At 41.2% G+C, this 21562-nt stretch overlaps 1 protein-coding gene across 1 annotated transcript in view; it reads left to right on the forward strand.

Moving 5' to 3' along the window:
* Positions 1 to 16075, forward strand: part of SLC9A4 (solute carrier family 9 member A4) — a 31914-nt gene extending 15839 nt beyond the window's left edge. The window contains exons 6-12 of the mRNA XM_033051110.1: positions 231 to 317; positions 1488 to 1558; positions 3811 to 3972; positions 9598 to 9694; positions 11481 to 11612; positions 12328 to 12415; positions 15674 to 16075. Coding sequence (XP_032907001.1) covers positions 231 to 317; positions 1488 to 1558; positions 3811 to 3972; positions 9598 to 9694; positions 11481 to 11612; positions 12328 to 12415; positions 15674 to 15972 — 936 coding nt within the window. The 3' untranslated portion in view covers positions 15973 to 16075. The remainder of the gene's footprint in view (positions 1 to 230; positions 318 to 1487; positions 1559 to 3810; positions 3973 to 9597; positions 9695 to 11480; positions 11613 to 12327; positions 12416 to 15673) is intronic.
* Positions 16076 to 21562: the final 5487 nt, after the last annotated feature.

Genomic DNA, 21562 nt, shown 5'->3' on the forward strand with positions numbered 1-21562 from the left:
TCAGTTACTTTACATAATTAGAATATGCCAATAAATAGAATCTCACTTAAAAAACCCTCTTTAAAAAAGTTTTTTATTTTTAATTATCTTCTGTATTTTTCTGTACAAATAATAGTTAATTTCTGTGCTAATGCACAGATTTCCTATCTGATTAAAATTATCCCCTTTTTCTTTCTTTCTATTTTTGCCTAGAAGATAATTAACAAATCAACTCATTATTCCAAATGCAGGGAATCACAATTGGACCATTGGTCAGATATCTGGATGTTAAAAAGACGAACAAAAAGGAATCTATCAATGAAGAAATCCATGTGCGAGTAAGTATTTTATATCAGTAACTGGTATCCCAGAAAGAAAAGAGCAAGTGTTCTAAAAGAACTGGAAAGAAGGGGGCACTTGGAAACCTGGCATTCAGTGGATTTGGCTCCTCAATACTTTTAAGAATGTATGGATGCAACCCTAGGTATAATTCTCTAAGATATTGCATCTCATTTATATTCATATTTACTATCATATTAGACTATCATCCATGGTGTAGTAGGTCCCTTATTTATTGGTACTTTGGCCATGAGAGGACAAAAACAGAAAGATAATGTTTACAAAAGACACTCACCATCCTTCCTAGCTGGATTAGTCAGAAACATTTTTTGTCACCTTTTGACCAGTTCTGGACACTGAAGCCCTAAAAGCCTTTAATCCAGTTTTACTGAGCTGAGCCGAACCATTGAACTGCAAAGTTAGTTTCAAGTTATTCTGAGTGATCTTTTCTCCTCTTAAACATTTACTTCAGTTCCTGAGTTACTAATATAAAATAACAGAAAGTTGCTCAATCTGATTTAAAATTACACAAAAGGTATGTACATTCTTTCATTTCACAATAGGGAATACTTTTGAAATTAACAGAAACACTGTGCCTTAAAATGAAGCACACGCAGAGACATAAGCTGCAGAGACATCTGGACTGATTTTGAATTTAAAGTGAATTTATTTCTTACTATCTGAACCTTTATGCTTAACCTTGACAAGAACTTGCATTTTAAAGCACCCCTTATGTGTCTCTAAGAATTGGCCTTTTTCTGTCTCTAGAGTGCCAGAGGTGCACAAAAAATGACCAAAAGTAGCAGAAGTTAGCAGTGACCAGTCTCATGTCATTCTTCAAAATCCTCAGAGAATTTACCTGTCAAGGCAAAGGTGTTGGTACGTGCCCTTGTGCCTCTCCCAGGAGGGTCACACATGAGGAGGGGAAACCCAGAGGGGAAACAGAACCAATAATTTATTTTTTGGGTTCAGTAGACAAAAACCACCCAACACACCCCACAGTGGCATCTTTGCCTTGATTTTTAGAGAAATGTAGGTGTTTTCGGAATTAACTTACATGTTCCAATAAAAAAATAGATCTCAAAATCATATCAACAAGTTCATTTTTTGTGTTAACATTCTTTTTTTCATAATGGCCACTTAAAATGTTTCCATGTTTTTTTCTATAGTTGATGGATCACTTGAAGGCTGGTATTGAAGACATATGTGGACATTGGAGTCATTATCAGCTGAGAGATAAGTAAGTATCTCTTATTACAGTCTAGTATAATAAAATATCCTATCTATAATGTAAAATACAGTAGGTAAATAGAATAGGAAATCAAAATACTGGGCTCATGTCCCCGTATTTCTCTTTCTAGAAACTGAACTCCTGAGTAACTATTAACTCATGCATTGCCTGCTAAATGGGATCTGCACAAGCAGAAAATAAGTCTTCAGAAAGAAAAACATAGTGTGGGAACTCATGCTACAGACATCAGCCTGTGCATAGACCTTGGTAAAAATCTAAGATCCTGGAAAATGATTTTTTAACTCTGGATTTAAAGTGTAAGCTACACATGGTGTCAGTGCTTCACTGACTTTTGCTGTGAGCCTCCACAGCAAATAGGTTCCCTTGCTGGTAGTAGATAACCAGTAATAATTAGTCACCTGTCCTTACAGGCCTTAGCATTCAGTAATACCTAAAATAAGAGTAGGTATTGTTTGGGAATGTTTGAATTTAAATAGCCAGTAGCACAAGCAGATACTCTCCAGCTAGTCTACTCAGAAATGCAGGGCCTGCATTGTCCCTTCCATAAGCAGGATGAGGTGGCTTTGTGAAGCTTTGTGGCTCTTCCAGGCTCTGACCAGAAGAGATGGATCTGCTGTTGCCTTTAACTTTTCCCTAAGGGAGTCTTGTGGACATGCTGTCCACCACCACAGCATGTGAAGGGAAGTAGAGAAAAGATTGATTTTTCTTTTCCCCAGACATCCTATTATGATGCTGTGGGCTGAAAGTTCTCCCTAGTTATGACTAGGCTTCTGTGCTGGAATCCTGTCTGATCTTTCAGGATTGAACTCCAGTAATCCAGCCAAGGCTGTCTGCTGGGACTTGTGGGAAGTCCTTTCATGACTGGTCTCCCTATGGAAATTCAGAGTGGGAAGAGAATGTATCCTCTAGTTTGCATCCAATTCTTGTCCCTATGGGAGACAATGACATAATGTACTAGGGCATACCCAGAAAGTAAAATGTCCTCTTGGCTCTGAGTACAGAGATAGCTTTAGGACATCCGTCTGCTGGGACCACACTGCTGTCTGTGCAGCCAATGAAGTGAAAAAATCTCTGTTGGAGCAGTAAATCCATTGAAAGAGCTGCATTTACACATACCTGTGAGTAAATGCTATCCCTTTATCTCAACTACTCATCTACCTGAGTAGCTCTGGAAAGATAATTTTGCCAAAATAGCCATAAATGTAGTGTTTTGGTTCATGGACAGATTCAAAAAACACACTGTGTCTGAAGATCTTTAATATAAGAAGATTTTATTAAAAATCACTCGCTAAACTTTTATATTCAACTTTAAATTTATCAGAATTAACTGCCAAATCAATGACAATCCAGGAGGCTTTCTGTTACACAGAAAAACATAAAGAGCTCTAATCCCTGTGCAAACATTTGTGTACCTTCCTCTGCTCTTAATGAATAAAAAATGGCCTTTGCTAAGGAAAAAAAGATACAAACCCTGCAGTTCTTTTCCCAGCATCGTGGAGCACCTTACCTTGCTGTGGTAAACTGTTCCTTTGAAAGAAACAGAACTGTTGCTCTGTTGAAGATCTGCTGTTGTTCTGCTAAATGTCTGCCTGAAAGCATGTACCTGTTCCAAGGCACCCACACACATTCACATTCAAATTATGCCACACATTAGCGATATTTTACAATCTGCAGCATGCAAGCACATAGTATTTTGGGGTCCTTTCAATTTCTCTGTTATTCAGAATACAAAGAAATATATTTTCTCTGCTCTAATTGTCAGGATTCAAAATTATCAGCAATGTAATGGGCCCTAACTACTGTAACTGCTGGGCCACTTAGAGCCTCATTGGTGGCTGCCTGAATAGGCCAGGATTACAGTAAGAGCAGCTGCTGCTGTTATGCCCTACTATAATGCAGCATTTGTACAAAAGCACGGAGACTGGCCGTATTCTTTTCTGACAAATGTGGCAGTGTAATATGCAAACATACACGCAGCCCTCTTTTTTGCTCTGATTGCAGCTTGTTTCTTTCTTTTGTCTAGCGGGCTCTGCAATCTCTGTGGACCAGCAGACTATGCCAAATATCCTCCTAAAGGTCTCTGCTCACCAGGCCTTCAGGAGTCCACAGGTGCCTCTAATTCGTATTCAGTTTCCACCACTGAATTGTAGATATATGCATTTGAATGAAGATCAACTTGTACTACAGAAATGAAAACATATTTCCTTTCCTACACTTTGATTTTGGTATCTCTTTTGCAGATTCAAGAAGTTTGACAATAAGTATCTGAAGAAAATTTTAATTCGGGAGCACCAGCCAAAATCCAGCCTCGTGTCATTGTACAAAAAGATGGAGATAAAATTGGCCATCGAGATGGCTGAGAGTGGCATGAAAATTGCAAAATCATCCGCTCCTTCTTTACAGTGAGTACTAATCTCCTGACCCTTTGCAGAGTAGGGACAGGATGAGAGGGACAAAAATGAGGAAGTACCCAAGGTATTCCATGACTTCATTAAAATGTAAGAAAAAACAAGACAGTTAGGAAAAGAAAAGGTGCAATTTGGTGTGTATCGTATTTGCTCTTTGCTCAGAGAGTGAAAATTAAAATCATGGACATTTCCTCTGCTTCTTTTCCATGATGGGCAGTCCTGAAGAGAAATCATGAGTCAGGTACAGAAGCCACTCTGGTTGCTCTAAATCACAGTAGTGGCTCAAGACAGATGCACTTATCACTTACCTGGCCAGTGAGTTTGTTAATCCCTGCCAGGTGCTGAGAGACCTGCAGGATGGTGTAACATACAGGTCCTGATTCCATTATTCCCATCATGAATTTTCACTGAGAACAGATTTCTTTGTAGCATTTGTAATTTTTCCTGCTCCAGTTTGCAATCCCTCAATCCGCCTTGCCATACTTTGGTGTTTCCAAGACAAATGAATTTGTCCAGTGAAACACTGAGAGCAGCCTACCAAGAAGGACTTGAGGACACTTGTGGTGGAAATGCTGGACATGAACTGTCAGTGTGCATTCACAACCGACAGACACCCATATCCTCCTTCAAAAGTAGCATGGCCAGCAGTCGAGGGAGGGGATTCTCCCCTGCTACTCTGCCCTTGTGAGACCCTACAGTGTTGTGTCCATCTCTGGGGTCCTTACTACAGGAAGGACATGGACCTATTAGAGCAGGTCCAGAGTGCCACAAAGATGATGAGAAGGCTGAAGCACCTCTCCTAGGAGACAGAAGGCTCTGGGAACACTTGTTTGCTTTTCAGGATTAAAGAGGGCTTACAAGAAAGATGGGGACAGACTTTTTAGTAGGCTTGTAGCAGTAGGATTAGGAGAAGGTAGATTCAAACTAGGTAAAGAACTTTTTTATGACAAGGATGGTGAAACTCTGGAACAGTTTGCTCTGGGAGGTGGCAGATGCCTCATCCCAGGAAACATTCAAGGTCAGGTGTGATGGCGCTCTGAGAACCCTGCCAGAGTCAAGGATGTCCCTTGCTCATTGTGGGGTGTTTGGAACCAGATGCAAACTGTTCTATGATCCTATCAAAGAGTAATGCAACTCAGCACTGGAGACCAAGGGACAAAACCAAGGGAGGTGAGATCTCCAGAGGGAACTGAGGGAACTACCTGCTAGGAGAAAAGTGCACAAATCTTCCATCCTGTATACTGTAATTGATATGCATGTATTTATCCTTGCCTTGTAATACACTGTCCAGAGCACAGGTATTGCTGCAGGAACTTACCTCCATAATTTCTTTCCTGGGTTCTTGCTGACCACTGTCGCTGCTATTGCCTGCTCTTTCCTGTTGCATCCTTAAACCACTCTTCATTTTGCAGCAGCCTCTGGTAGGGTCCAGCATACTACCTTTTTTTGAATCATGATCTCTGCCAATAACAGAAAATCCAAATATTAACTGGCTATTAAGTTAAAATCTTTCTTGAAACTCTGGCTTAATCACGTCAAGATCAGTCTGCTTTCTTGTACTGATGGCAGCATGCAGTGCAAGACCTAGCCTGTTTCTCTCTAAATTAATCTTTGCTGAATGGATGATCTTGAGAAAGACTGCATGTATGTCAGGCTCCTTTCTGTCTGCTGTAATCCCTTAACCATTCTGAGCCAAGAGAAAATGTGCAAGGTTGTTAGACAATCCATGGCAATCAAACCACATCCTTCTTCTTTTCCTGAGGGAATGAGAAAATAAGACAAATTGCTCCAGCATAGTTCAGAAATTTTCTCCTGAGCTGAGAATTAAGATTGAAAAATAGTCTTTAATAAACAGCTGATATGATGGACTAATTTTTGCCATCTCTGCTCTAGCTATAATTGAATTTTACTGTGCATCATCCTCTGATGAGAAAGCCTTTTTAAAAATGAAGTGTCAACTTCAGAAAAACAGCCTGTGGCTCAAAACCATTCTGATCTTGCAGGCTGTGAGAGTGTTCTAGGAAAATACATACTTTCCCACCTCTGTTCATTGCTAAGTGTCTCCTGTTGAGCACTGCACGAGACAGGATATTGAGCTAGTTTGTGGATCTTTGGTCTGAGCCAATACAGCAGTTCTTGTTGTCTCTCCACATAGCAATTAAATGAACCTGTATAAAAGGTTTCTAAATGTATTTATAAATTGTCTGATTGCTTTATTGATATTCAGTGTGTACCTAAATTCCCCATCTGCAGTGAAGATACAAAACTCTGGCCATGAACAAGAGGAGACTTAAAATAAAATTCCAATTTTATAGAATGTGAATCATTATTAGCAGTGTCAGGGTAGTGAGAAAACTCTCACTCACACTTCTGATCAGTTTTTGCAGCTTTTATGCACACAAGGAGATTTATTTTATAAGAATCAAAGCAGATCTCCAATGCTGTGAATTAGAGAATTGCATTCATGTGGTGTGATTCCTGCAGGTGGAGTGGGTGCCCAATTTACCGTAAGCATTTCCAGCATGGAGTGAAAAAAATTTCTCCATGGATTGTGCAACATAGAATCCACATTAGAATGAAAGCAAAGTATTTTGTTATCATATTTTGGAGAATATAAGCCTAATAAATAAGGATGGAAATGGCCAAAAGTGTAGTCTGGGAGATATCAAAACTGTGGGTTTATGGCTGTTTTGTCGTAGGAAATATGACCATTAGAAAGATGGTTTGATACTGAGTTTACTTAATGCTGTCTTCATATTGTTGCAATATTGTTTTTGGTAAATCTTAGAATATATCAGTACAGTACAGGTCAGAACCAACTCTTGTGTTGTCATTTGTGGCAGTACTGTTGTGAGAAAATTGTGCCAAATAATGTTATTCCTTCACAGGATGAGTGAAGATCAATGGAGAGATTACAAGGTTCATAACTTTAGATATAATATATTTAAAAAATATTAAACAGATCGTGCAAGTATCAAGTATCAACTAACTTCAGATCTGAGGAAGAAAGAAATAATGTCATGGCAGTCATTACAGAGAGACAGTTTTCATGGCATATTATAATATAACTTTTTTCTTCATAAATACATATCCTTTGCTGTTCTTTGCTGTAACATCTTGGAAGATTCAGTAAGAACAAAGGTATTGTTTCAATAAGGATTACTTTATGGGTTTGGTAACATATCAAACATGTTTGGGTTTTTTTGAAAGCCCTTTCTTAATGTGTTGCAAAATGTAAAAGCAATCTGTTCCTTATTACCTTATACAAGCATTATTATCAGTTGGGTACGGTTATTTCCAATCTCATGAAAAGAATGACAGTTTTGCATTTGTGCTCCAGAACAATGCAGATTATCTTCATACTATTTTTTTTTGCTACTCCAGCTCAACTGAGGCTCAAGGAGTTTTATTTATTCTACTTAAATTCACTTTAAGAACAAAATAGTAAGATTTGAAATTAATTATAACTGGCTACTTCTGTGCTGGTATGTGGAGAAAGTCAGGTATGCAGCTGGAAAAGCAAAGAGAGAATCTGATCATCTTCCCAGCGGTGTCAGGCTTTTCCCTGTTCAGATGCTTTTCCCTATTTATTCCCAACTGTAAGGTACAAAGACCCTGTGGATATGTTCAGTGAAGCACAAAGCAGGAAGGCAGTTGTTCCCTGTGATCTCAAAGCCACCTGCAGCAGCTATTCCAGTTCCATTTGCATTACACAAATGAGCCAAGCCTGTATTTTAGAGACCAATACTTGTTGACAGTCCCCAGGGCTTGTGCTTGTGTATATTTTCCAGGTGTACCTAGGGTCTCCCCGTTGTCCAAAAGGACATCAGACAGGGGCTGCTTGACAGCAAGGAGTCTGTTTTTCCTGCTGTGAAGGGCAGCACACATGGGCTGTTCCTCAGTCTGAGACACACCACACCCAGTAGGGAGTAGAGGTGCAGGGCCCCTAAACCGGGAAAATTGGTAGCATCCCCAGATCCTCTCAGTGCAACTGAAAACTAATAGCAAGTGAAAAAGGAACGAACCAATCAATGCACCCACCCACTCAGTCAGACTGGAACTGGGTGATGGTGAAGGTCTTTTTTTCCCTTATGGTAAATAATTAACTTTGTTGTTATTGCAACTGTTGAGAATTGATGAATGTCAATTGAATATTTGTTGGGAAGGATTTATCAGGAACAAGATAAGATTTCTGGTCAAATCCAGAAAATGAATCCTTTTCTGTCCCACTGACTTGCCAGCAGCTCAGTGGCAGACTCATGTGTACCTCATGCTTCAGTGATGTCCTTAAACTGTTGCTTATCCCAGTCCTAGCTCTAACACTACGCCTTAACCTCCTGTTAATTTCTCTCTTTGTTTAAATTTCACAGAAAAAAAAGTCAGATCTCTGTTTTAGTTTGATGGCAGAATGGAAACACATTCCAAAACCTTGAAATATATCAGGAATTAATTCCTATATTACAGGGGCATTGGGCAGGGGCCAGGGCAATAGGGATTACTATCTACTTAATGGCAAGAGGTAGAATCCAGGCAGTTCGTGTTGGTCCTACAAGTTTTCAAGATGTTCATGGTAGATTATAGAACAAAACAGTGGCAATACTGTTAAATTCGCCATAACTGTGAATCTCAACCTTTCTCCTATTACATCATAATCACAATTCAGCTTGAATCCGTCTTCCTTTGCCATTAAAATTTTAAATTTATTTTAGATTAAGTGTGAGATTGATGCGTACAAAACTTTGGCAATAGTGTACATTGATCATCATTGATTTTTTAATTGCACAGTTTACAGACAAGACTTGAAGGACATCACAGCTGAAAAACAGCACTTGCAATTGCTTTTATTTTTTTTAAGAGGTGAGAAAGGAAAAAATCAGAAACAACAGGATGAACTCAGACTGATTCATCCTGGATGATCACTATCTATTTCCCTTTCTTTTCCTGGGAATTCATTTGAACACTAACTCTCACAGTGATTGACTGGTTTAGAGAAACCCGATAACATTTCACAGAAGCTCTCCTCCACTGTTCTGCTAGTGAAAAAGCCAGGCAGCTATAAGCGACTGTGGGCTTGTCAAAGATTTTAAAGACACAAAGATAACTATCTTTTAGGTGGTTCTTTCATTTCAAATGGAGAAACAGGTTCAGTAGCAAGGAAACTCTATATGTTCTCAACACAGGGCAGGTCTCTCAGACATGCTCATTTGTTCTTAAGGATTTTCTTCACTTTCTCAAAGGACTAAAACCCAGAGTGCTAGACCGTGCTGAGGTCTTTGTTCAGACAGAGGAGGTAACTTGCAGTGCTTTCCTGAGCTTGTTATGGCCCAATCTAATCCTTAAAAAGGAACTTTCTTACGGAGGTTTAAGAAAGAACTTCTGCTGCCAGCTGTATGAGGGCTTAGGGTCCAATTTGACCACTCACTATATGGATAAAACCAATGAAAGAGCAAAATTTGACCTTTTAAATTCATCTTAGGATGATTTCCAGGTGTTGCTGGTCACTGAAAGGCGCTACACAGCCTTCTGTTCTAGCACTAAAAATAGACCATGCATGATTTCACGGGATTAGAATTTAATCAGCTCATTAATATCATATTTAATTTCCCCTTTTATTTACAGGAGCGGCAGGAGCCAGCGTGCACACAGGCTGTCCCCAGCGGAGGTGGAGTCCATGAGAGATGTGCTGGCACACAACCTGTACCAAGTGCGGCAGAGGGTGTGTGAGCAGCGCGTTTGCATCCCGCAGCGCCGTGCGCTCCCGGCAGCCGGGACCCGCTGGCACCGGGCAGGGCAAGGAGGGGAGAACCCGGGGCTTGGGCGCTCATCGGGGCGGAATAAAGGAAAGCTGGGGTGGGGTTTTTTTGTTTTTGTTTTTGATTTTTTTCCATCAGCTTTTCGCCCGGCCGGCGGCGCGGACAGGCAGGAAAATGCATGAGCGAGCTGTAGAGGTCAGGCTTCCCTCGCCGCGCGGCTGCCGGGCTGGGAATCCGCCCGGCTTCCCGGGAGCGACGGCAGCCCGGCAGGGGCTGGCAGGGCTCCGGCAGCACGGAGGGCAGCCTGGCAGAGGGAGGCAGGGCTGGCAGAGGGAGCCGGGGACTGGCAGGGCTCCGGCAGCAGCCGAGCTGCGCTGCGGGGGCGGGCGGCAGCGACCGCAAACACCGCGCAGCCTGAGTGGGAGCGGCAACTACCCGCGCTGCTGGGGAGAATAAACAAGAAAAAAAATTCTTTTCCACGTTCCACGTCCTCCGAGCTTCTTTTAATTTACACATTTAAGCTTCTTTTTTTTTTTTTTCCCCTTTTTTCTTCCCTGTAAGGGCGGTGCGATAGTACCTCAGCAGGGATTTGTTTTGCAGAAATTCCCTGATGCAGCCCAGGGTATGGTGTCTGCTTAATCCAGTCTGGGACGCTGAATAGACAATTGAGAACTCGCCCACAGCGAGGACTGGTAGAGGATACATTACAGTAACCTTGAAATTAGGCTGATAAACAAGGCTAAGTCATGTAATACACGTGTACTAGAGAATGCTCATTTAAATGTGGCATTATTGATATGTTTTTCATTCCTAATGTTGTTTGATTTGCCATGGCTAATTATCCTTATGATATTAATTTCTTATCTTACCAGCAACAATTTGCATATGTAATTATCTCTTAGCTTACTGAAATGAACTTTTTCTCCTCAAAATCAATTACAGTAATGACTATTTGGACAGTCATTTCCTATGTAGCATTGAGAATAGTGTGCTTTAGGAAATGAAAGATTGGAAGGAAAATAATGCTACTTCTAATACTTCTTTTCAACTCTGAAAACCCTTGCTTGCCAGACCAATTTTACAAGGAACTTGCAAATGAAACAGATCAGATTCTACTTTTTAAGGGGTTATAAACTTTTCTCTTTCAGGCAGACAATTATTTCCTTCATTTCACTAGATATATGTGATAAATTAAAAAGCTTGTCTTAAATGATGCTCAGTTTTAGGGTAATATTAATTTGTAGTTTGTCCAAGTAGGGAAAGGAAACTGAGTTGTGTATCTCATTCTGGAGATCCATTCTTTGTTCCTGAGTGCATCCGAAGCTTGCTCCAGGCTCAGTAATATTAGTACCAAAGATCAGAGCTCTTTCTTGGGACCTGCTTCATATCTGTAGCTCCCAACTACAGTTAATAAGAGATGACAAAGACAGGACAAACCTGGAGATGATAACAGCCTTCTTAGTAGGTGTATTTTATATACCTGCCCTTTGAGCAGGCCAGAGTCTATCAAAAATGGCATCAAAATGCAGCCCTTGAGGTCTGAGACTCACAGATGTGTTCATGCTTCCTCCCATCTTGGTCTGCAGCAGTGAGATCTGTGCATGGCTGCATTTTGCTGTGTGATACCAAAGAGATCTGTGTTGGGTCAGGGTCTGAGCTGAGGCAGATGTCCCCTTGGCCCTGTGATTGATCAGACTGATTAATACTGGAAATGCAAGCAAAATGAGCCACCTGCATTTTCTGTTTCAGGCACCGGCATACAACCGGCACAACCTTCCTACTAACACAAGTGAGAAGCAAGCGCAAGAAATCCTCATCCGTCGGGAGCACAGCCTGAGGCAAAGTTGCAGGAAGGGAAACAGCTTGCCTTGGGGTAGACCGGTACCTGTTATCCATCCACTATTTATGTAAAAATGCCTTTGCTTCTCTGTAAATATGGAAAGATACTAGCTTTCACGCGCTCTTTGCTGTAATTAAAATGAATATTTTCCCGTTGCCCTCATGCAGCACCTAAGAAGAAAGAGCTTCACTTAGCACGTGAGCAGCAACATTTTCATGTCCAATCTCTATACATTGGTCAGAAATCAGTACCCTGGCTGTGTGTAGTGAAATAATGTAGCTTGCATTGATTTTACATGTGCAAAGTATAGTGTAACCAAAACCGGCCTGATATAAAGCCTCTGGCACATTGATGATTTGGGCTCTCAATCTGTAAGAGATTTGTCTGACCAAGGGCAGGCATTTAACAGCGCAGACATTTATAGCTGAGATAATAATGGTTAGGGAAGAGAAAGAAGTTCTTGTTGGATAGATTATTTGTATTCAAAATTTTACCTGAAATAAGAAAGGTGAATCTTAGGAAAACATGTTTTCCTCTGGTGATGGTAAAAAACTCTTTGGCTGTTACATCAGACAGACATTCTCACTGGAGCTGACATTGAGTTCACCCATCCAAACCAAGCACTGATCTTATTCATACCTCTCAAAATTTGGCTGTAAAGGTGCAGCACATTGCCATACCTCTTTACTGTTTCACCAAGTAAGTGCCAAGTGGAGGCAGTCACAGGCACTGGACACACCTCTGTCTCCTGCACAGGTGAACACCACGGAAGTACGCTACCTCTCCCTGCCTCAGGGTCCACGCCAGCCTACTAGAAGAAAAGCCAGGCATGTTACTTTTACAGGTAATGGAAGTGTATCCTACTCCAGTAGCTAGACAAACTTGGCCAGTTGGTTTAACAGTACTACATTGCACACTCCCATGGAAGCCAGCGGCCTCTTTAAATGAGCTACACCCTTCTCTCCTTTCTGTTTTATCTATGTTGTTTATATGATCATTACTGCAGCAGTTTCTGTTTCGTTCCAGCACCTCCTGCTTTTTTGGTTTCCCCTCTTAAACAAATATTCCTGTGATCCCTGCAGTTACGCCTTGCCAAGCTCAAGAACATAAATTATCTGCTCCCTGCAGCCCCACAGACAGAGCTGTATGCAAAATCATTATGACTCACTGAACATGTAACCCAGTCAAGGTGAGACTGGTGGAGCTCCATGCCCCCAGGTCATGCAGGTACCAAGACTGATCAGGTATTCCCAACAGGCAGCCCCACACCAAAATTCATGCATGTGTACACACAGGGCACAGAGAGCAGCACAGACATGGCACAGGGCTCTCACAAATGAAAGCAACAGCAATGGCCTCATCCTTGTCCTCTTTCTGGCTAACGAGGCTGATAGACTGTTAATGAAAAGTTATAAATGCATACATGGTATGTGAATTTTCAGAAGCTGGCCTGAGATCCATATTCTGCTCAGTAGCTGGACCTGGACTTTCTATCTGCACATGTGGTGGCACTTGGGCATGTAAGGCCCAGGGGACACAGCCCCATAGCAGCTGCTGGTACACAGACCTACACACATGCACCTCACAAGTTGCAGGACCCTCCAGTAGCTGGCCTTGGGCAGCCAGTCTTCCCTGGATCAACTTCCTTGATCCCCTGGTCTCCTCCTGCCTCACACACAGGGACACACATGCAAACCTACCTCTTTGGTATCCAGTCCCCATTATGGCCTTACTAGTAGCTAACCACAGATCTCATGGTCTCCTCAGTCACTGCTCTGGACCTCCTGCTCCCTCCAGTATTCTACCTACAGACCTTCTGACCTCCTCAGTCTTTGCTCCAGACTGATGGTTGCTCCAATAGGCAATTCCCAAACCTTTTATCCTAATTAATGATTACTCTGGCTTGATGATTGCCAGCAACTTTGCACTGACAGATCCACCCAGTCCTTCCAGCTGCTGGCACCCAGGCTCCACACACACAAGCACACACTATAGGGAGCTGCTGATAGAGGAACACAATCAGAAGCGTAGTCAAACGAAAAAACAAGACACTGTGTTGATCAAGTGCAGGGCATATGTACTGACTGGCGCTTTTTATCCTCTTTTTCCTTTATTTAACTGCACTTGTTTCTCCCTGGATTTCCCAAGTCTCTTCCTTTCACTGTCTTGGGTTCCTGCCCTAAAAACTCCATTCAAAGTCCTGTATGGGCATCCACACATGATTACAGCAAAATGATCCCATAGGATCTACTCAGGGGAAAAAAATAAATGTTACTCAAGGGGATTTTTTTGGTGCTGTTTATCAGGACATCATCACAGGAGATATGTCTCTTTTTAAGAGTTAAAGTGTTCCACACACCAGTCTTAGACCTAAAATCACTGCAGACACTTTCAAGGGACCAAATAGAAGGTAGACGTATTACTTTAGTGGGGAGAGAGCTAAATCCTGAAACAGTGAATGCAAGTAGATAGGCCTGAATTTAAGCCTTACCTTGTAATCTGTCCAAATAAGCAGACTCTTTGGTCCAGTCTCTGGCCTCACCTTAAGCCCATTGTGTGGCATTAACACCACTTTAAGTGTTTTCATTTGTTGGGATGAGCTGAATTGCACTTGGAAACTAAGAAGAGAAGTACTCAGTATGCAGTGAATTAGTGACAACCTCCTATATGCACATATGCATTTCCAGAGATAAATGTCATCTCTTCTGTCTATGCCTGGAAGACGTCCTAGAAAAAAACCTCTTCCAACAAGCTTGGTTTAGGTCTTATAGATATAATGTGCAGAAAATTTAGAAATTAACAGGTCAGAAATCACCACAAATAGATCCTTAAGTCACCTATCAGCTCTTTTTGCCACCCATATAAATGAATTGTCCAGAGAGGTTGCTGTTGCCCAGACAAGATATGGACTCCCCTTCCCTGAAGGTGTTCATGAGCAAGTGGATGGGGCTGAGCAGCCTGGTCTAGTGGAAGGTTTCCTGTTCATGGAAGGAGGGCTGGAAATAAGGGATCTTAAAGGTCCCTTCCAACCTTAACCAGTCTATGATTTTATGAATTATTTCTTTGGCAGTATATATATCAGTCATTCTTTGTAGCAGTGATGCTCTCAAAGGGCTAGGTAGAAGCCCTGCAAACCTGAGAAATCCTATCCTGCTTCGGGTGTAGTATGTCCACGTGACCTATGAGCAGCAGTGCTTTATTGTGCCAGCTGTGAAATAAACATTAGCTAAAAATAATTCAATAGTTATGGATCTGCAATGATTTTTAAATTTTGACACTGTGACCATAGTCAATACATGCGTGCTTTAATTGTAGGAGAATCTGGACTGATTTTACTGTTCATAGATCTTTATGCTTACATCCCAGAACCTCCTAGCTTAGATTGTTAGGAGTTGTTTCTTACATTAAGTACTTTGCTACTGTGTAGTTAGACTACATGTGGCTTTAGGAAAGTGAAAAAGTGTAATTCTATAAACTCAGCAGGATGAGAATGCCAGTTATTGGCCTCTTGAACACTAATATTTTACAATTCGGCAAAGCAAGCTGGTAGGAGCAGATCTGACACACCCAAAGTAATCAAAGCACCCCTGGTTTCAGGTGAAACTGTTCTCTTCCCACTTGCTAGTCACAGGTCACTGGCAAACTTGATTTTAGATGGACCAGAATTTTCTCCTTTGCCACATTTTTGTTTTGTGCTGTGGGTTTAAAAATGTTTTTGAACCATTGTACTAGGTACACTTGTGAAATCTCAGAAAAACTCGAATTACATAAGAAACACTCTTACTTTTCACTCTTGCCCTTCACCCTTGCAGTGAAGGCACTGGGCCGGTCTGAGACACCAAAAGGTAGGTGAATATGCCTATCTTCTGGAGTTTCAGAGCTCAGATAAGGTAAATAAAACATTTTAAACATCAATTTTGAGATGAAAATTAAAAATTAGGGCTATTTTTTAGTTTTTGACTGCTTCCTTATTCTACGGTAATTATTTAAAATGGTTCAGTTCCAAGGTATTGCATTGTATTGAATATCCTTTATCTCTCCAATACCATGTAATTTCTTTTGTCTGCTTTAAAAAATGAATTATTTGTCTGTTTTTCTTTAGATCAGCATAGAAGTGGCTCTGACGCTGCATTCCCACTAACATCGAGATCCCAGCCCCGACCGTGGCCACGCGAAGCAAAGCAGCACCAGGAGCTGATTCCACTGGCACACTTGGATGGACGAGCAGCTCCATCCAGTCTGTCAGGGCGAAGGGGAAATTCAATCAACCGTCCCCGTTTCACCAGAGCAGGCAATCCAGCTCCAGTGCCAAAGGCTCGGTTCACTGTCAGAGAAGTAGAGGAGTATGAGTCAGAAGAAGAGACAGAAACAATGGCACCAGCCAGGCCATTAGTTATATGAGGAGCAGAGAAGATCAGGGTTTGCATCTCTAGGGCCCCTGGTGCACTGCTTCAAAAGAAATAACAAAGCTTTTATATGAACCAAACTTTGATTTTCCTCTGGGGACCAGTGCATTTGTTCTCGTATCACTTTCAAGAGTTGTATTAAGGTACTTAGTGGCTCAGAGAAGACTCAAATTCTTGTGGGCTTATGTCAAGCTTTCTTTCCAACAGAACACCGCAGGAAAGAGGAGAACATGATCTTTGTAGGGATCTGGATGTGGATTTAAACAGCAGTAGCTGGGAGCATGCAATGCTATGGGTGGAAGCTGACACTGCCTTTGTTTCACACTATGGTCTGCATCCAGAGGATAGAAATATATAAAGGCATCCCTGACATGTGAATGCACAGATTACCTCAACTTGCACAGAGCTTTTGATTTCAGAGTAGCTGCATTCTGGAAAGAGTTAAAAACATAAAGACATTTTTCAGGGCATGTAAATGTCACTGAAGATGCCTAAGCAAGACCTTAAGTCAAAAGGATTTTCAGTGGACATTTTCAGCACTTGGGAACCTCTTGGTAACTCAGATTTTATCTCTGCAAAAGTGTGTAAGGTCATCTACTGTGATGATCCATGACTCCAGCTACTTAAATCAATGTCAATATGTAGGTTCCTATCACTCACCTGCAGCTGTTTTGGATGAATAAAGGAGAAATCCTTGTACCTACAAATCCAGAGGAGTTTTCAGGCAGGACTGCACTCAGGATTTTATTTCTGAGCATGAAATGGCAAGATCATACACAATATTTTTATGATTCAGCAAGCAGGAAGCTTCCTTGTAAAGTATCTAACTTTTCCATTCCCACTCCCACCTTGTGTGTCCAGAGACATGCACCATTTTTCATGCTACAACTGCACTAGCAATGCAGATAGGAACCAAGAAACTGGGATTAAAGGTAGAGGGAGCCTAACCCTGCAGCCTGCTGGCTTGCAGGAAAGAGAGGCCCTGTGTTTGTCTCTCAGCTTTTGGCAGTCTGTCTTCCTATATGCTGCACAGAGAAGCTTTTCCTTAAAAACAAAACAAAACAAAACAAAACAAAGCAAAACAAAACAAAACAAAACAAAACAAAACAAAACAAAACACAACAACAAAACAGCAGAAATAACCAGACGGATGTTCACTGCAGCACTTGATCTCCCAACCTTTCTATGGAAAGCCCTTCCAAGTGGCTCTGCGTGCCCATGCTCCACTTTCAAATGGGGGTCTCCCTAGCAGCAGGAGAAGTAAGAAGTATGGTCTTCAGTAATTTTAGTCAAATCCTGGAGACCTAGTTTCTCTGAAGAAGTTCCTTTCTGCAGAATAGAAGCAGCGTTGCCACTGCCTTCTGTGTGTTGCACTGTAGTTCAGCTGATTTTATCCAAAGTGATGAATTGAGTCCAGAAGTCCATAAACCCACAGCTGCACTAAAGTCAAAACTATATTTAAGAAATGCACCAAGTTCAGTCATGTTTTTGTCAAGTTTTCTTCTGTCTCCTCCATTCAGACCTTGCTTAGCTGCCCAACTCAAGGTCTGCAAATGCTGCTCTAAGAGGCAGAGATTCAAGAGTTAGAGATAGCTGTGTTACCTGCATGTTTCTCTTTTATATATTGCTGGTATTGCTTATGTATCCTGGCACATAAAAGAGCTTATTCCTGTAAGTTATGATTTCACATTTCTTACAAAGGGTTTCTGATTCAGGACAGGTAGAATCTAAACTAACGAACTTGAAAAGCACCACCAGAGGAAGAAAATCCTACAAGCCCTTTTCCCCATTTTCTCATGCTTGCAGCTTTTATGCTTGGCGGGTTATAATGAATCATCTGTACTGAAATTGTACAAAGCTTTATGAAACTTGAGTTCTGTTTGCATTTCCTTATTGTGCCAGAGAAATTATACTACTTCCTTTTATGAAAACAGTGGTACATTATTGAAACAGGGTAGGATTTTTCTTCTGTACCGATACTGACTTAGCAATGAAATACAGTACTGTAGCTGAAAATCAACAAATAAACCCAGCTCCACCAAAGGAGGAAGTGCTCCACAGAGTTTTTAAACAAAAGCTTAGTGCCAGATCTCAGTCCTACAGCAAGTTATATTGACATATCATAAATCTAAATTAAAACACGATATTAAGGGAAAGAGTTATCATACAAACTCAGGTCTTAAATTGCACTGTGAGCCACACGGTTGTCACATGATATTTAATTGAGGGCAAAATTAGTATCCATGTGTTGTGGTCTTAGGCCACAGAGGTGCATGGAGTCAGGCAACAGAGGTGTGAAACCTCTGCATCACAGAGTTGTGGGGGATTGGGATCTCTAAAAATGGCTGGTGGGTGATATGAACTGCTGGCAATCCTTGGGGACAGAAAGAATGTGGAAATCTGAAAGGAAGGTGAAGAATCTTATCTTCCAAGAGAGGCTCATGAGAAACAGTTTTAATGGAGGAATTACTGTGAGCTGCACATTCAGCATTTCATCTTTAAGAAGATTTAATCAACTAATTGTCTAGGGGAACTGGAGAGAGACAAACTCTGTGGGACAAGGATTAGTGGGATGTCAGAAATGGCATGGAAAGGGACTAGACATACATAATGAAAAAGAGGAGTCTGTGTATTTTGACCAGTGTATGTTTGACAGATATGCTCATAATTGACACCTAAATTCTTTAAATATTGTAGAAGTTGTAGAGCATTGTACAATTACCCATCAGAAGTTGGGAGCAAAACATTCTGTTTCTAATTATGGGTTTGTATTAGGACTAGAGAAAAATACTAAAATACTAAGAGAATTAGTGCATAGATGGAGTCAAATCTCCCTCCTTTGCTTCATTCCTAGTCTTCTTGCTGATGAAATCAGTGACCCAGGACTTCAGAGAGTGTAAAACTGTAGAGCAGCTAGAAGTTAAGAGTGCTTTCAGATTTTGCAGCCTGGCTCCTAAACTTGCAATGTCTATTTTTAGTTTTCTTTCCTAGCAATTAGTAAATAGTACTGGAAGAAAATTTCCTTTTGTGCCATTAGTTGCTGTTAATGGCTTTGCTGGCAATCAGCCAAGAAGCAATGTTGTAGATGCCTATATAAAATATGTTTCAAAATATAATGTTGCACTTTTTTTTTTTTTTTAAATAGTTATTTCTTACCTGTGGACAAAAAAGTTCTCCTGAAAAAAGCAGATTGCGTATATTTTAAAGAGTAATAACTACAGCAGTATTTTATTACAAGTAGCTTAATCCATGTCTATAGGCTTTCAGGCCTCACCATAAAGAAAGCTGAAATGGTTTAGGGCATGAATTTAAATCCAGGGTGTGGGCATTCTTAAACTCTTTAACCTGGGTCACATCCAGGAACCTTGTGCTGATAATTTGCAAAAGTAAATTAATTCAAGACTCTTTTTCTTTCTCATTTTTTTTTTTTTTTTAGATTGGTATGGTGCTATTTACTCAGGAATTTAAATTCCACACTGATTTAAGGTGAACTGGCACAGGAAACTCTTGCCCAGAGGGTGAAGAATATTTTTCAAAATCCTGAGAGGAAATAAGAGCTCAGAAAATTAAGACTATTTCCTTGGGCAGGAGGATAGAGCAGGACAGGTGAGCCTCAGGAAGGAATAATAATGAATAACCTTTACCTTTTGCAGTAGAGAAAATAGGAGATGCACCACGTTGTGGTTTAAGCCCAGCTTGCAAGTCAGCCCCATGCAGTCACTCACTCACTCCCCCACAGAGGAATGGGGGAGAGAACTGGAGGAAAACCTTGTGGGTTGAGATAAAGACAGTTTAATAAGTAAAGCAAAACTCACATACACAAGCAAAACAAAAGAAGGAATTCATTCACCACTTCCAATGGACAGGCAGGGGTTCAGACATCTCCAGGAAAACCAGGCTTCCATAGGTGTATCAGTGGCTTGTGAAGGCAAACACCCTCACTCTGACTGTCCTCCCCTTCCTTCCGATTTCCCCACTTCTATTGCTGAGCATGGCACTGCACAGTGTGGGATATCCCTTGGTCAGCTGGTCAGCTCTCCTGTCTTGGCATCCCCAGCCTGTTCATTGGTGGGGTGGGGTGAGAGGCAGACCGGGTCTCTGTTCTGTGTACACAGAACTCTGTGTGAGTACAGCTCAGCAATAACATAAACATCCTGTTATCAACACTGGATTTGTTTCCAGCACAAATCCAAAATCCAAAATCCAATATGAGCTACTATGAAGAAAATTAACCCTATCCCAGCCTAAACCAGCTCACACCTGAGCAGAACTTGTTAATCAATAGAAAAATTAGACAAGAACAGTCATAATGAGAACATATTTTAGTAGTAAAAGCAACAATGTTCAAACAGAACATTGCAGAGAAAGGGAGGGATTTATTGAGGTCAGTAATATGTTGGGAGCAGCTGGCAGTACTTTCATATTTATTGCACAGTGATATTAACTGTTAGATCTTGTTGCTCTAGTTGCAGCTATTGCTTTTCAATTAATACCCCTGGTGATTAAGAATGTGTAGTAAAAGAAAATCTCTTCCTTAGAGAAATTAGCAAGAAGGATGCAGCAGCAAGGGGAGTGCCAGCAATCAGGACAAGATAGCAGCTTGTGCAGGGAGCATCCAAGTTAACAGGGTGCACTGGAAGAAGGAATTGCTGTGGTCTCTCTTCAGGGGACTGTGGTTCCCACCCCTGAGCATCCAGGGCTGCTGCTATCTGTACAGCACCCGTGGGGAAAACTGCTGGTTACAGGATAATGCAGCAAACAGGATAGGGAAGGATGCTGTGAAAGACCCAAAAGAGTTTCTGAGTCACACTAGGGGAAGACACCGGCAAAGGATGCAGAGCCAGGGGCTGGGGGAGGCAACTCCCTTTGTTGCATGGCTCAAAACTCCAGTGAAGGGAGCAGGCACGTGTCTATCAAAGCCAGGGGAGAAGCTGCAACAGATGGAAAAGAGCAAATGTCATGGCAGGAGTTTTGGTGGACTGATTTAGTGCTGTGTGTGTGCCAAGGACATACACCGGCTTAAATGACAAAAGTTCAGATGTGTTCAGGGCAGCAAAGGGAAGATATATGAGATTCAGGAAAGTGGGTCAAAGTTTCAGGCTGGAAAGGTTTATAGTGATCATGTTTAATGTGGGAAGGATAAAATTCATATGTATGAGAGAGGTAGGGAAAGAAAGAGGACCAGTGCTATCTATAGTGGGGACCATCAAATTGCTGTGGATGCAGAACACAACTTATAAGTAACAGAAAATGAAAAAAAATTGTGAATTTCTTGCTGTGTGTCACTTTTGACAGCTAACATTTCCAAGGTTTTTTCCTGCAGCCCAAAAACTTAGATCCCGAAACCTCACGTTTTATTGACATATATGAGTGGAAACTACTATTTAAAAGCTTAAGGGTGACTGGAAAATAGCAACAAATACTTTCAAGCTTCTTTTTTCATATGCACTCTTTCAAAAAATTTTCTATTTACATGTATGCATAAACCACAAACCCTGAGAGTGGAAAAGCAGATTACCTTATCTTTATATTTTGTTTGCTTTTCAGGTAGGCCAATTATATTTGTTGTTTTGCCAAACTCACTA

The sequence above is a fragment of the Catharus ustulatus genome, chromosome 2, assembly GCF_009819885.2.
Source record: "Catharus ustulatus isolate bCatUst1 chromosome 2, bCatUst1.pri.v2, whole genome shotgun sequence".
Classification (NCBI taxonomy): domain Eukaryota; kingdom Metazoa; phylum Chordata; class Aves; order Passeriformes; family Turdidae; genus Catharus; species Catharus ustulatus.